Source organism: Rhopalosiphum maidis, chromosome 1 (genome assembly GCF_003676215.2).
Source record: "Rhopalosiphum maidis isolate BTI-1 chromosome 1, ASM367621v3, whole genome shotgun sequence".
Taxonomy (NCBI): Eukaryota; Metazoa; Arthropoda; class Insecta; order Hemiptera; family Aphididae; genus Rhopalosiphum; species Rhopalosiphum maidis.
In genome coordinates, this window is record NC_040877.1 from 59,474,075 (window position 1) to 59,492,207 (window position 18,133).

The following is an 18,133-nucleotide window of genomic DNA, read 5'->3' on the forward strand; positions in this document are numbered from 1 at the left end:
ATATGCGGTGGATATAAAAAGTAATTAGATGAATCTATTTTTGAATTGAGTAGGACTTGAGTAAAATATACTTACCTATATTTACATATTATAGGTAATCGTAATCGTATACGTAAATGTGCATCGTTCGTTCAAATATTTTATACCAAATTAGTAACAGCTAATAAAACTAATATAAAGCATGTTTAACAATTACGCATAGTCTATAACATAATATAACTTAATTTTCTTGATTGCATTTAGTGCGATAGTATGAAGAAAAATATGGTATAATAGGTAGGTACATGGGATAACAAAATATCATTAATTAAATAAATGCACGTTTTCTAATACGATAAATAATAATATATAGTAGTAACTTTATTGCAATAAAATCATGTTTCGTTGTTTTACAATATTTTCGTTGTATGCATACATCAAAATTGTTCGGTGTATAGGTAAGGTATACTAGTCGGATACGCGCGTTATAAATACGGTAACCACAAATACATAATGCTTTATTCTTAAAATTACAATACCTTTAAAGAATATAATAATATGGTAAATCTATATATATATATATATATATAGGTAAATAATATATATCAGTATATGTTTAATAATAATTGGTAACTAGCCTAAGACGGTTGTAATATATTCGCTATAAAATAAATTATTAGACATAAGAGACTTGAAAATTATGTACAATATGTAATAAAATAAATTAAGAAAACTCTAGAGTATACCTATATATACTCATATCTGTACAAATTCAGATAATACGTTTACAAGGCATTATATATATATACAATCGTGCGCACGATATTATTGCTACGCATGTATATACGTATACATATAGGTATATTTTATTATATATATTATTTGTATACCTATATGTATTATTTATGAATTTGTCGATGTGATATTCAAAACGTGAGTATATAACATAATATAATCGATTTGTACAGATATAATGTAATGTGCGTATAGTATATTATTATTCTTAATTTGTGTTATTATATTATTTGTAGAGATCTCGCATTGACAAGTATATATTTGCTATCCATTACCGGGTGAAACGCGTAGGAAATTCAATCTACTTGCAGTGTGTTTCGTTATCGGATCTCGTCATCATCACCAGAAGCTGAAAATGTTCTGGCCCTGTGGTGGTTCTGCAAAACAAATAATAATGTTGTAGTATAATAAATTTCACTATATACAATATACATATATTTATATTGTTTATTACGAGTGATATGACACTCGGTTGGGCTAACATCTTAACATCTTATAGCGGATCGAGAAAATAAGCACGAGCTTTATGTGGTGAAAAAGAAAACACCTCACTACTGGACACTGGGCAGCAATATTAGACTTTCAGTAGGCACTCTATTCGGAAACTTTAAAGACTACTCGCTCTCAGTGTATTTTAAAAAAAATTCTCATTGGGTATAAGCACAAAAATCATTAAAATAACCAAAACTCAGCCGTTTATAATATATTATTTAGGCGGTCGAGTAAAAAATAGTTATACTATATACATAGTATCATCGCGTCGTAACTTGTAATCATTATACATATTATTTAGCCGTAGAAACTATAGCGAGTATAGTTTCACGGGGGCAATGTATAATAATAATAATAATAATGATAATATTCAGCTTTGAAGTGTCCCGACAGTATTCGTAACCCGAACATTAATATCCGGCACGAACGGGCTCCTCTCGCTGTGTCCTATATATACGCGTATACTCGCAATAATAATAATAATAATAATAATATGTAACGTCGGCGCAGCATCTCGCGGCTCGGTCGTCTTCATTAGCGCGCGCCTATCGTGTCTCCCGCAGCCCACCGCGCGTTCCACAAAGGGGTTGTTTCCGGCAAAGGGTGGACGTGGGATCCGCGCCCGGTCCGAAACTGTTCATCTTATACATTCAATAACATCCGCAAAAGACGACTTATCGGCTGCCACTCCATATATATATATATATTATAGTATATACGTGGTATACTCCGGCAGCAGTTTCTGCGGTCGGACATATTATTGCTGCGATCGCGCCCTTTGAGCTCGGGTCTCTCATCCAAATTAACCTCTCGTCGCGGCCTCTTCCCGTTCCACCCCCACGACGATACCTTCGCGCCCTTAAACACCGGCGGCTACCGAAAGCTCTCTGTGTGTTGTACCACTGCAGCAACATTCCTGCCCGCATCACGTATTATATATATATATACATATAATACATAATTATCGTACCAACCTCGTTGTCCCCGGCGGAGTCAATAGAGCGCACAACAGTCATCGCGTAAAGTGTACGTTTATATATATACATATATACATATTACAAGCGTAATATTCCCGTGGTGCAGTCGAAACTATCCGAACAATTCACGAACACTAATAATCCTCTCTGGACGTTCGCCATTTATATATATATATATATATATGCATTATACGCGATTTATATATTGTATAATGCGGACCGCAGTGGGCCGTATTTACATGTATGTATAACAACTATAGTAATAACTGCAAACGTCGGCGATGACCGTTAGTGACCCAAAAACCGTTGAAAACAACACATCGCCGGGGCGCATAATATATAATTGGGCGCGACTTATCGTCAATATGCTAGCGAGGGTTATCTGCTGTTCGCCACATATATTCGGAGAATGCGTACCAAGTTTTCCGGCGGCAGCCAACTCTCCGACAGCGATTTCAAAGGTTGTGAACTTGCGACTGCCATCACGTTGTACCCGTCGAATAAGAACGAACCGATTTAATTTCGGACCCGTCGCGTCGCGATGAAATCTATCGCTGCGGTCTCTCGAACTTAGAGGCACGATTTTCGCGGGCCTTGGACAGAATCCGACCGCGCGCAACCCAAAATCCATTCGCGCGATACGCGGCTATTTTATGCCCACCCATGCGACCCTCGGTCTATTTCGATGTCGATATATTACCAACGATTCAGTGATAATAATATATTACGGTCGGAAAACTCGAGAAAGTCCTTTCGATTTGAAAACGCACGGGTTTTCACAACGACAATAATGGTCAGTCGGAAAAAATTGCACAACTATATTCCCGGTGACGACATACGTCATTATTGCGTCAACGCAAATTTGCTATACACGCGCACCAAGCACATAACTCGCATATTATTATTATTATATTGTGCGTGCGTGTAGTAGGATTTCTAGTCGATGGACAAGTTTTCAAGTAAATTTTTCCGATTATTGATCGATTAAAACGCGATTAATATAATATAATATTGAAACGTTAATACGGCGACGAGCCACGTGCCTAATGACTAATGACTATAATTTAATATAGTAGCGTATACAACACTATATTATTAAAAACACTTACGTTTGTTGCCACCAGGCGGTACGAATCCGAATCCCGAAGCTCCTACTACCACGCCGCTGGTCTCAGAACCGGGTTGTGTTGCTGGGAACAGAACTGGACCTGTTGTTTATTTTTCCAGAAAAGAGGAAAATTGGAAAAAAAATTATTATTTATTATGTTATTTTGGAAAGATTGAACCACATATTATACACATTTATTTTTGCTAAATTCACCTCGGTTTTCTCTGGGATCTCGATTACTAGACTGTTCGACGTTGGACAGGAAATCGCCAAAGTTGAATTGAGCTGACGCGACCATTAGGTGACACACGACGATGCACAGGACGATCAACACCTGTTGATAAAAACAAAGTCATAAAATAACATATTCATTTACAGTATTGTACATATACTGGTATATTAAGTAAATAATATGATATGATATATTTATATAACATGACTACATATAATCCGGATATAGGATAACATAGTATTATACGTTGGTGTGTAATTGACTAAAAATTATCATTTATCAGTCGGAACTAGAAATATAATATTATCGTCTTCGGTATGGTAATCATTGTAGACCGAATAGGGGTGGAATACTTTTGGGTCATAGCAGCAACTTCTTAAATGCTATTAGTTATTAGTATGCAGAAAACTATGATGCGAACGATTATAGCCCGGGCTTGATAAATCTATTCTACCAGAAATCGACAAAAACGTATTTTTTTTAATAGTCACATAGAGAAACACTTTTAATTTAATATTATCACGTTATTCGGTATTCCAGTATACAACAATATTACAAATATCTCTCGATTATTTAACCTTATTACGGTGACGGAATTCACGGATAGCCCGAGGAGGATTCATCGAACCATGAAATAATAATATGTATTCGCTTTCTATTATTATAATATCATAATAATTTATTAGAGATGAACTATACTATTTAATCTAAACCCTTTTGATACTATTAATATTTTAAATATAAAAATCTTAAAAATTGTATTAGTTTCCGATTTCAAAATTATATGATGCGTTAAACTAGTTGCATTTTTTGTTCCGTCTTATAAACACATAGCACAGCAGTTTAGTTTCATTTGTCAATACTTACAAGTATATTATTCGTGAATTTACTACTTAAGTTATTCGCTCTGTATCATAATAGGTTGTGATGCATTGTTATATGATACAATAAAAAACATTGCTTATGGAAACTATAAAAATTAATAAATTAATATTTTCCTATAAAAATATATATAGTGATTTTATATGTGTCGACTTGAGAAATATTAAAATTAAAATGTTTAATACCACCGATCTCTAATTATTACACCGATGTCTTCTTAATGATCGTACAGATACATTTACAGTTTTTATTTGGTGAACGGCTGTTTCTATCAGTTTTCGGAAAAGTACGATATTATACTATTACAAATTACAATATAACAATTTCGTCGTCCGGTTGTCATCATTTCATTACTAACCATAAGTGCAGTGCATACGCAACAGTATAAGTCCTGCATACCTACCTACTTTTATTTACATATTTGCAGGCAGTCTGCATCTTATGGCTTATAAATACGCGATACATATATACATAAAATAATAAATAATATAACAATATACATGACTCGTGCACTATTATTGCATCCGCGCGCACATTGCAATCCGCATAATATAATCATATACTTGTATATATATAAATAAATGTGTATGTGTGCGTATTGTTATTAGTAGTCGTCATCGTCGCTGTAAACTTGTACGAGTGACAAGTAGAGCGCGTAGGCATTGCGGGGTCTGAGAGTTGTGTAAAAATCGACGGAATCCGACATAAATTTATGCGTAACGATTTTCGCTCGTGTCCGTTTTTATTTCGAATTTTTTTCCTCGCTGCGTATTACGATAATATTTATGGCGCTGTGGACGCGATACGTACCTATATATATTGTACATATAATAAACCGCATGTATCAGAGGCGTTACCGCGATCTTGTTAACATCGACTGAACGGGGTGTACCTATACCGAGCTATAACGGCCGACACGGAGATATATATTATACATTTATATATATATATATATATAAGTGGTGTATAAGTGTCTCTCGGACGGACATGTACTATTTTTAATAAAAGACTACTCCCACGCGTTAAATGTCTGTAGCACCCATGATAAATGGATGACGACGAAAACGATACGCCGAGAGAAAAACGAACAAAACACGTACATGCAGAACTATGGGATTCGTATTGCGATACAGGAATTATTATTATTATTATATCTACGCGTATATCGACATGGCACTAAATTTATATATAGGTTCTTACTTCGTTAGGTTCATTTTGTTGAGATTAATTCCAAACCAAGACAAATAAATTGAATTTCATAAGTTACCTTCAGTATGGATTGTTTGATAAAATTTAATCGTTTTTTCAAATTAATAAACACTCTTTATGTTTCAAAAAATAAGAAAAAATTTTAGGTATACCTGTATCATTTGCATTCAATAAAATAATATTTATATAATATTATATTATACGTTGAGTTGCCGAAATCGGGCAAAGTCTCATTAAATTTATTATGTTTAAGCCTATTTTAAACTCATAATATATTTGACCACACCAAAAGCATGTGCTTCTAAAAGTTTATCTAAACACTATTATAACTGTATGTGGCTGTGCTTGGAAGCGTAGGGGGCGATTGGGAGAAATTCAAAAATTTAACAGACTTAACAATTTAAAATTAATATTGTGGGAAGATATATCACTATCGTGTTCAATCGCACGTTGTATCGTGTATATAGGTGCACCGTGCATATTGCCGCGCGTCCAACTATTATATTATAATTTTGCACATATCGTATTCTTCGTCCTATAATCGGTGTACGACTATCGATTTCCGCGGATCACGGTCTTAACCGCGTGAACATTTTAAGGTACGTTGTACGAGATACACGACTTAGCGAGTTGTCCGAGAATCGCAAACGAACGTGCGTCCGCTGAAGCGCATCGCCAATTTCGCATCTGCCCCCTGGGAATCCATACATCATATTTAATATAGCAACCCGATGGTTTCACGTGACTGGATATATTCGTGTGCATGAAATCAAATAAATGGACACGTGCGGTGTTCGGAGTTAAAATCGTACGATATATAAGTATATACGATAATATTATGGTAATATGTGTCCAATATATTATTATGTCGGTGACCTATACGATATGTAAACGCATATTATACGGACCACCAAGACGGCATTATATATCATATTTAAACGTGAATACAGTGTACACAGTCCGTTATTGTTGTGTACGAACCGCGTCGGAAAGGGGGAAAACGGACGCACAGATTTTGGGGTCGCCAAGACGGTGTAAAATCGTCGGTTAGGTCTCGAGTCGCGCATATCATTATCATTGCACACGGTTAGAAATTTTCAGTTGATTCTACATGCGTTGGTGTCAATGTTATGAACAGTTTTGTGTTGATTTAGAGCTGGGACAAACTAGGTGTTGATTTCACACTATTAAGCGATATAGTTAAAATAATTAATATCCGTTGTTATGGAATAGTAAAACAGATAATGGTTAGTGATTAATACAATATGTCAAATTATTTTGAAATATCTCAGTACTGTTTATATTCTAACAAATAAAACATGTCAAAATTATTGATGCTGTTTTTAAATGTTGTTATTGAAAAACTCCTTATAAAAGTAAAAATAAAAAACTACGATTACACAAACTGTCTAATCAATGGGAATCCATCTCGGTACCTATAGATTCGTTACCTGATTCCTAAACCTATAAAATAGCTCATCGACTGTCGACTATAATTGGTATTTAATAAATTCTTTAAATCGATCAACTACATATTAATATCTGTGTTACGTTTGAACAATGTTTTACGATACGATTGTTGTCAGATAAACCACGACGATAACAATTATAAACAGATATATATATTCGATATTATACGTATAAATTTGAGTAGTTTTAAAACTGCCATTCAAGATGCGACGAATGACGGAAACGGATATCGAAAAGATCCATGAGAATCCGATTCGTAAGCACGAGTTGAAGGCCTAAACCAATGGTAACCAATTATTTTTGTTATTTTTATATACATAATATATTTTACTCTATTTTAAAGATTTTTTTTATTCGTATGTCTCGGACGTTTGGACAACACCGCTAAAAACAAATAACAATAATGCCATAAGCTCTCGTCTAATTATTATGAGATAAAATGCGTCAACTTCTGCAGTGAATCTCATCAGGAAAATCCGTCAAAAACACGATATGCAGCTGTGCAGACCTATAGAAAACATGGTCACGTAACAGTACGCGTTTCCCGTCTTCTTACGCTTCCTATACATAATAATATATATTATATTATACACTGCAGCGGCAGCAGTAATTCGAATCGAAAACGTGTCGTTAACGATTTGTTTGTCACCAAAAACGAAAGTAGAAAATACCGAGTGTTATTATTCGTACATCAATAACGAGTATTTATACGCGTGCGCACACATTCGTGATTTTTATTATATACACACACGCTTACCATTAAAACACGTCGGATGCGAAGAGGTAAAAATTCATCTGGATAATTCCGGCATTCCGTGGTCGTAATAATAATAATTGATCGGATATAAAAATCCATTAGCCCGGCCTGATTTACAAGTCGGACACTGCACATATATTGTAATGTTTATGTTATAATAAACACATAAAAATATAATCCTTCGTCTGGATACTACGAAAACGTCTCCTAAACCTACCATTAATTGAGCAATAATATTGTGTGTGCACGTGTCTGTGATTTTTTTCTCCAAAGTGGCCCCATGGATTTCGTCAAAATTATTTTAACTATATAGACATTTTTTATAAAAGGAATTCATTGACCAAGGTCTCATAGTCGGTATAATGCGTGTCTTTGAGTAATGATCAAAATTTTGAAAAATTTTAAATATCGGTATTATTTGTTTATTGTAAAAAACCTAAAATATTCGGACTGTGTGTTTATATGAACTGACACAAAAAAATTGATTTTGAAAACGTTGTCAATTACGTAGTATTGCCGTGACAGTCTCCATGTATACAAAAAGTAAGATAAATAATCAAAACATAAGCATAGTAAATTGAATTATTTAAAGAGTTTTTGAATACTTTTTATAAAACTGAACTCGAGTTAACCTTAGTCACCCAGACTCGATACTAAATATAAAACGTAAATATAATATGCGAATACAATACGGTGTTGTCTTTTTAGAGTCACTTTCGCCGAAACAGAAGTTGCTAGCCAACTAGGTATAAATAATATTTACACACGTAATAGTTTAGAATAATAATATGTTTGTGTGGTGTGGTGTGTGTGTGTGCTTACGAATTCTTTCGGAAACGGATTTGAATTTATAATAGTAATACAACGCGTGACAAAATATTATTTTGATATTATCCACTTTTATATTATACGGCGGTGGAGATCGCTTGTGGTCGCGGTATACTGTTTATATGTACTTACATCATATGCGTGCAGCGTTTTATCCGTCTCGTGTGACGTTATAATAATATTTTCGCAGTCATAATCTTCGTCGAAAACGATTTGCCGTGAAATTGCCGTGCGCTCTTCGCGCTACGTGTATAACATTGACACATAAAAACCGAAAAACCGCTATTTCCATGCAGCAATGTCGCGGCGGCAAGTCTATATTATAATATTTTAATATCTACATACGCGTATCGTCGATCGTCGTACGAGATCTGAACAAGCAACCTTTCCCAACGACACAATAATAACGGTAACACAATGCCTATACGATATAATATAAAATATTATGTTATAGCCGTTGTAGGCATTAATTATTATCATTATCATTATTATTATTATTATTATTATTATTATTATGCGTTGTACAATGTTAACGTATATCATAATAACGACTACATGGATGCGTGTCATGTCGTATATTATACTATTTATAATGTGCCGCGTTGCCACACGCCCTATATGACTGCACGTGGACGTCCAGCGATCGATGCGAAGAAATCATTTTCGAATATATATTGCGTATTGTATCGCACAAAGGAAATTTAAATAGTGGCATGACAAGGTGAAGAAAATTATACAGCTTAAGGTATCTATATTATGTTAAATCAGAGAAGGTTGATCGGCGATAAAATGAATACATTGAAACAGTGTCTACCAATTGATATAAATAAATAAGGAGGAGCATAACAACTTGCACTCAAAAATAATGATTTATAATTAGAGTCCTAATTTTTACCAATGTATAAAATTAAATGTAGATAGATATACATAGGTTTAATCAATATGTTAAAATTAGAATAAACTTATAAATGTTACTTCTGTACTGTATGAAAACTTCTATGTATTATTAAAGTTGTATATGTATACGTAAAGAAATCAATAACCTAAGCCAAGCATAACAACTATATATATATTTCAAAAAATTAAAAAAAAAAACCATATTATATTTTCTCAAAAAAATTTAATAACGAACATCATGTCAGAAAATGGCGTTCTGTCTAATCTCCAACTCTTGTCTCCTAAACATCTCTTTCGTTCACCACTATACATATCGTGACGTAGGGCGTTAAAAGGTTATCGATCACTTGAAACGTTCGCAATAACCATACAGTTGACGTTGCTTGTGTTTTATTTATAATTCTTTTTATATTTATCCTCGTCGCGGCATTGATTGGTTATAAATATGACATATTAAATTATATACTGTATGTGTGATATATATGAAGACACTTTAGAAATGCAGGTTTTTCGATTTCCGCGCGCGTAACGTTCCGTTGAAACGTTGCTGGTTCGTCATAACTCATAATATTCGATCGCAAACCGGTTGGACGTGCTTAAGATGATAAAAACAAATAAAACACGTAATTATTTAAAGTTTTACTCGCGCAATAAATCGTGTAATGAGAAAAAGACGAATTAATACTTTTTATATATTATATTAATACAAGTGTGGCGTAATATATTATGTATAATATAATATTTACGGAGTCGATGATATTAAAATTTAAAACCATATAAATAATATCCAGTCTGGCTTCAGAGTCTTATTATGTATACGTGCGGAGAATAACGAAGATTCGCGCGACTGTCAATCATATTCGTATATTATATTTTAAATGTTAATACATCATTAGCCCTTAGGAGGATCTCACACCTATTTTATTCGACTTTCTTTTTTCGCGATTTGTCTCGAAATTCACAATCGTCGAGCTTATAATAATGTTATTTACAATACTACAATAATATACATTAATATTATGCAATATTATACGCGATGGAATAAATGGCCGAAAAATCACGTGCGGGATATCCGCAGTACCATAGAACTAGATCGACTTTAAAGCGTATCGCAAATTCGCTAAGTTTCGCGGTATACAAAGAATAATACATAATACCTATGTCACCTTTGGCGTTATATTTTCTCATAATTTTAGGAATAATTGTGATTACATTATATTATGTCTTAATATAAGTGCATAATATTATTATTATTCGTTAGTTTGTGGCAAGCTTTATGATGAGATTATGTAAATTTTTCAATCGGTCATCTACTGCAGTTGACGCGTCATTATATATATACTTAGGGCTCGCCCTGTTGTTGTAATGTAACAAGGTAAGTTATATTTGGAGACTTAAAGGATAACTGCTTGTCGTAACTGCAGTATAGAATAGTTTACCATGCATTTGCTATATGCGTAAATTATGTAATAGGAGTCTAATAGCTGTTTTTTTTTATTGTGATACTTATTTCCGCGGATAAAAATACATACCATTATATCATTAATAGTATGTGCTAATCTTGATCGATCGCCTTTGCTATCAACGATTTCGGTAGGTCAGTGGGGTTTAGGTGGGGATATGAGTAATGTACACACAGCTATAATGATTTATTATAATATTATGTGTTTACATAAAATTATAAGTTATCGATATTTAAGATTTCGAGTGAACCGAGGAATGTATTTTTTTTATCAAATTTATAATCATATAGAGGTAGACGAACGACACGTTAGGTCGATTACATACTACTATAATATTATGTTATTCAATATATTATTACGTCGCGCGTTTTTATTTACTCGCCAACACTATTACGCGATAATTTTCGCGCTAAACTGTTATACATTTTTATATTTAGAGATGTCATTGTCGACAACTATTATAAACAAAAAAATCTAACCGCAATCGGAACACAGTGAATGTACGCATGGCAAACGAAATGCTGTAGATCAAAGTAGATGATCGGTGCGCATCGTTTGCTCAGAAAATCGAGTATAATATACACTAATTACGACTGGGCCGCAGATTGCAGCCGTCTGCCAGTATAACACAATAATGGTAATGTGATTTGACAACGAAGTCTCGTTTTAACTAGCCACGGACGACCTCGGACGTTTGGATGAGCGACGAAATCTTCGCGAGACGTTCGTAAGGATAATTTTGTCATTTTACAACACCGGTGGCATATAGTGGCAATCATATACTATTATTATATTTGTACTTGGGACATACGCGCATACCACGAGTATGTGTCACGGTCATATTATATTATGTACAATATGTATGCCTAATGTACATAATATAGTATCATGATAATAATATTATCAAGTTTTTACGACCAAGTTCTTACGACAACGACCACGAATTTCGTGTTGACAGAGAAAGTCCTAAGGGTTTCCTAGGCGCCGGGCGGACCTACCTATATTATGCGTGTATGTAAAGGTATTATTGTGTCCACGTCGTGGACATACAATTGTTTGACCAGACAGAAGAGTCGGTGAAATTTCTGACCAACTATATTTCCATTCATCGCGTGTTTAATAATAACCGAAACTATTTGAAACATAATAAAGGATACAATTGGAAACGCGATCGCGCTTAAAGCGTTATATTTATATCATATTTTAGTTATGTCAGAGTAAAATATAACATGCTTATAATAGTGATTGAATGCAGTTGTACACGTCTTGTACTAGTTGTACTCCGTGATCATTATATCTTATAAGTTATAAGTGATTATTTTCGTCCAGAGAAGACTACTGTGTATATAGAATATTTGATTCCGAACGATTTATCGATTTGTTTCAAACGTTCTCAATAAAGAAATCGAGTAATAATAGACACTCATATAATTACTAAAATAACTTAATCGATAATGATAATATGATCATTAAAGGTATAAAATAATATATAATACTGCAGTTGCGATATTCAATGTACATTTCTCGCAGTAGGTACTTTCATTACGATTTTTCTAAATTTATATTATTCATTATCCGCTATTTCATATTTTATACGTTTGACAATTCTCTGCGATTTGTAAACGACACATTTTAAAAATTGACTTTTGAAGGACACGTGTCACAAATTAGTTCCAGTGTATAGAGTTTTAAAATATTTGCCATTCTCGCCGAAATATGATAAAATTAACGGTTCGTTACCGCGAGATGAACAAATATAACAGTTGCATTGTTATACAGTAACTCGAAATATGTACGGACAACGTTATCGATAACCTGTTGAAGTCTAAAATATAGTTCATAGCATATTATTTTCATAATCATTTAGAAGTGTTGAAAATAATTTAAATGCTGATGTCTACGTAAAAATGAATTGTTCCGATGTGTTTAGTAGATACTTGCAAATTAGAACTTTGAAGACCGCGAAAGACATAAAAATGTTTTTGGTTTTCGATTTCTGAGAAATTTTATATAACGAGCTTGTTACAGAATCATATTATTATCGCTACGGGCTAACTATATCTGCACGACACGTCTTTAAAGTATTCGTCTCGCGGCGTCTCGTTTGTAATATTTTGAATATAAAAAACGATTCATCCTGAGCACAGGTTTGTCGTCATATATATTTTATAATTATCTACGGTTCCTCGCGTAACGCTCATTATATCAAATCGAATGAAAACGAATCTTATTCGATACGGCAGTGACGACGACCTGTCTAATTATAACTGCGCAATTATTATATTATTGTTTTATATTATATGAAATCGTAGTAGGCAACGCTTGTACGATGTATTATCGGACGAAATCTCGTTCAAACCATCTGTGTTAATATAATAATATAGATACTGCATTACTGCTTGAACACGTAATAATATATAATATATATATATATATATATAAGGTGATTCATTTAAGTGTATACACTCATTATGTTTCAGTTTTAAATTGTTTGTTAATCTTTTTTTACATGAATTAATGCCGTTGCAAAACAATACTTTTTAAATTTTTTAACGTTATAAGTTTTTTGAGTTTCTTACTTTAATAATTGACAGTACACATCTTTGATTTCATTTTCCTAAGCAGAATATTTTTCAATTATTTCGATACCCACATATTAATAATTTTTATAAGTATTTATGAATACAAGTTATAATATAAAAAAATGTTATATACCTAGTAACTCGAAAAAGTAAAATAAAAAAACCAATTATAAAACTATGTATCTACGACGATAACAAATTGTAATAAATGTATAATTATTTTCGAAATTGTTTTTTAATAAAACGACATCAAAATATGTAAAAATAATCATTTCAAAAAAGTTATGAATTTTAGAAATAATGAGCGGCATAGACACTCATACGAGGATCACCTTGTATGCGTAATACTTTTTACTGCGCGGCACGACGTTGTCGTCTGAAACGGGTTGACGTAAATCTACACATAATAATAATGTATATATAAAGATCGTTATTCGTGCTGGCGTTCTGCAGACGCACGTGATAAGAGCCGAAACGCAGGCAAACCCGACCGCGATTAACGCGCGTCGACAGCGATCGCATCTAAATAGATCGGTTGCAGATCGTCATCAGGAGAACACGCGCGAGTAGGTAATCACGACAATGTTTTTCTCTCGGCCGACTGCTGTACCATGTCGCGAAACCTGTATGGAAGATTGCCGTTTTTAACGATCGAAATATCGTCGTCGTCCGCGTCGAGACGCAACCGGTGTCGACTTGTCCGTAGGATGTATATTATTATTATACACATAGTTGCTAGTACGTGTCATTATTATTATTGCCGGTATTGTGACTTGTAAGCTTTCGCTCGGACGTCGTAGTCGGCGATGTGCGTGTCTCGCTGACCGTAGCACCGGTTTCCATATGGTATTATGATATTTTTAGCATTATTGTAATTATTATGTTTCGTAACGGATTTTCAGCGTCGCGCGGCGGGTGAAAAACCGAAACGTTTCGAAAAAAATAACGGACGATTTTCGGTCGGGACAATAAAACGTAGATATAATATGATAATATAATTTATGTAGTATGTACCTCTATATATATATATATATATATATATATATATATATATTATAGTCGTTTGAGATACACACGCGCGTTCGGGCGTGGGCGTACGACTGCAACGGGCGAAACGCGGCAACGGCGACGTAATTATGTCGCGACCAACGGTCGACATTGATTGGTGGTTTTTCCCTCGAAAAGAAAACGTCGTGTTGAAACACTCGCCGAGCAAAGTACGAGCATATGTAGTTTTGTGTGTCTGTGACACACGAGCCCGTCGCATATAACGACCGAAATAATTAGTCCCTCCACCTTGTCATTTATGAATATTATAATATATGGGTACATATCGCGTGTATAACATAATATTATGTCATCGACGGCCGTAAGTACGTGGACATTATATTATTATTGTTGTTGTTATTATTATAAATTGACGGCCGGCGTACGTGCGGCATATTAAAAATATACATAGGTATATGATGTGTATATTATATACGTCCAACGTACATAATTTAGCTTTGCGGTGGCGTTTTTCACACGTGTCGCCCAAAACGCGAAATGTGTAATGGATACCATTAAATGAGATATTATTATCGTATTACAGGCGCGAGTGCAAGAGTGTATATAAAGGACACATGAATATAGAATATGACATGTACCTATATGTAGTATGTGCCTATAATATATAGGTATATATATATAAACCGAATACGATCACGAATTTAGCGAACATACATCAGCTGCGATGTTATTATTATAATATGAACATAATTATGATGTTCAATTCGCTAGCCCGACGACTTCCGATCGTTTTTTTTTTTTAATTATCACTTTATATTGAGCCCGATTTTATTGTATTTATAAGAATTTTTTTTTTTTATCTATCCTTAAACTGAAAACGATATCGATATAAAATTGTTCAATAAGTCTTCAGGCGTATACAAGTACCATAAGCACGCGTCGTTGAACTACACTCTGTGTGCGAATATTGGTCATATGGTGAAATGTGATAGACGGTATTTTCAAAGGCCTCGCGGATACAATGAATCAACACTACCAATTGAACGCTACCAAATTTCCTCATTTTCTTCTAAACCTATCAACTTGGAACTTTTGCTCAATATGAACTAAATAATGTTGCAGGTATACCCGCAGTACTATAAATCATCCATCCGTTTGCGCGTATCGTTCAAAATCAAATGGCAAAGAAAAAAGCTGCTTTGTCCAGTTTAGTTTTGGATCGAACGCGCATCTTATATTAATAACATTGTCAGACGATCTAATAATGACAATATGTAAGTACATTGTAATATTAATTATTATATACGTATGCAGCCTTGCAGTTCAATACGATTAATGTAAATGAAATTGTTTTCACGTTAAGAAGTACTTAGTCACATTAATTACACTGATGGCCATTGAAATCGTTAATATGCTATATATCAAATGGAAGAAAAATATTTGTAATTGTTTTCATCGTTAAATTGGTTAATTTTTAATAAAAATACCAACTACCTGAAATTCTATAAATACATTTTATCTAATATCTATCATATTATTCTAAAATGCTTGAAACCTAATTCGTCATTCCAAAATATTGATTGAAGCTATACACTGCGGGCATACGCATAATTAAATAATTTATATAATATCGTTTAAGGATCAATGAAGTGTATTAAAAAATCACGTTTTTCGATTGCATGTGAATTTAATTAGTTATTAATTTACATTAAACACATGCGAACAAGTAATCACATTTAAATTAAACGAAAGGACAACAGTCATTTGATTTCATTTAAACATTATCCGGCAATTTTACCTTTATTCGAATTTGTATTTTCACAGTATAATAGTTTCGAATAGTTGGTCTTGTGAATGGTCGCACTTATGAATACAATAAATGATAAAAAAAAATGTATGATATGCAATTATTAATAATCGTTTACACTTACCCTTTGTACGGAAACCATTTTGTATATGTTTTTTTATTTGCGTTCGGCGGGGAAAATATGCAACGAAACCAGCCGGAATCGGGACGTTGGAAAATATAATAAATATTATATTATGATGTGTATAGGTCCAACAGGTAGTTGTGATATGGGTCGTCGTTCGTGACGGTGCAAACGGCGACGAGTGGAGTTGTACGAATGGTCGCCGCGGTGTACAACAAGTATTACACTGCGACAGCGGAGCGTTAGTATATGATATTTATGTAAAATATATTTACCGAAATGTACAAAAACGATAAATAAATAAAAAAAAAACTGGTATGGAGGTAATATGTGTGTGTACGGTTTGGAGTTTGAGTAACTAGACACTAGGGTTTCGGAGGCGAACCGTTTAGATTATATAGTGGCGGGACGTTCGATTTTCGCCGGACGGTGGGAACGTTGTTATAGCGATAATATTGTTATTATACGTGTTTCCAGTTGGCGGCGGGGTGGGGGGCGGCGCGCGCGAACCGTAGGAAGAAAAATCGCGGCACGGAAGAGCGCTAAAAAGAGGTGTACCGTATCCGCTGTCAAGGTCTTCTCCGGTGTGCGGCTGCAGATACGCCGCCGACCGGTTCGAATGGACTCAGCGGCGGCGGCGATCGTACCTACGACGACGTTGACGATTTATGTTTTATATTATTACATTTTTCACCGTAAAACATAGCGTGTTATACAGGATGATTCTTCGATGACGCATGATCACATTTTTTTTTTAACTATATCAATTAAATTGAACTCTGATTTTTGGAATGTTTAATCATACGTTGAGACCAAATTTTCAAATTCTTGAGATTTGTTTGTACTATTCTTAATAACGAATTGCCTAGAGCGATGCTAACTTCTTTTTTCATTTAAGAACATCGAGAACCCCGTATTTTTACTGTAAATTATTTAGTGTTTATTTTATTATACTTAGGCTGTTTTTAAAAATTATTATTGTTAGTAAGTTAATATTACAAGTCACTACGCCTTCATGTTATATTCTAAACACATTATCGCATAGACCTAATATCATTCTTAATCCTTATACTAGTATAGTACATAAAGTTAAATAACTACTCGATTGAAATTTTATTTTGATACGTAATATTTTTAGAAATATCGTTTAAATAATTTACAGTAGAAAAGCGAGGTTCTTATTTTAAAAACAGAAGTTTGTGTCTCCACAGAACATTCCTTAAATAGAAGGTAAAATAATTTAAAGAATTTGATAATATGGTTCTAATTCCTAAATTATATTTAAAAATTCTTTTCCATCTCTGAATTCGCATTAGTATGTTTTGAATAGGAATAGTATATATAGTTATTCCTTTGATGACAATATTGCGACATGGTATACCTACCTACATATATTATTCTGGAATTTTATCTTTTGAAACCTCAAGATTGGAGTCAGGGCGAAAGAAGATTCTTCATTTATTATTATACTCGATTATCAAAAATAGGTACTCGCTTGGGAATAATTAATTTGATTTTTGTTT

The 18,133-nt window shown here is 33.7% G+C and overlaps 1 protein-coding gene across 1 annotated transcript; it reads right to left on the reverse strand.

The window, feature by feature from the left end:
* Positions 1 to 339: 339 nt before the first annotated feature.
* LOC113561026 lies at positions 340 to 16,971 on the reverse strand. The gene is made up of 4 exons (XM_026967204.1): positions 16,611 to 16,971; positions 3,565 to 3,685; positions 3,353 to 3,451; positions 340 to 1,151 (listed from the first exon to the last, which is right to left on the reverse strand). The coding sequence occupies exons 1-4, from the start codon at positions 16,626 to 16,628 to the stop codon at positions 1,114 to 1,116; spliced, it is 276 nt and encodes a 91-aa protein (XP_026823005.1). The 5' UTR covers positions 16,629 to 16,971; the 3' UTR covers positions 340 to 1,113.
* Between the last annotated feature and the right edge of the window lie 1,162 nt (positions 16,972 to 18,133).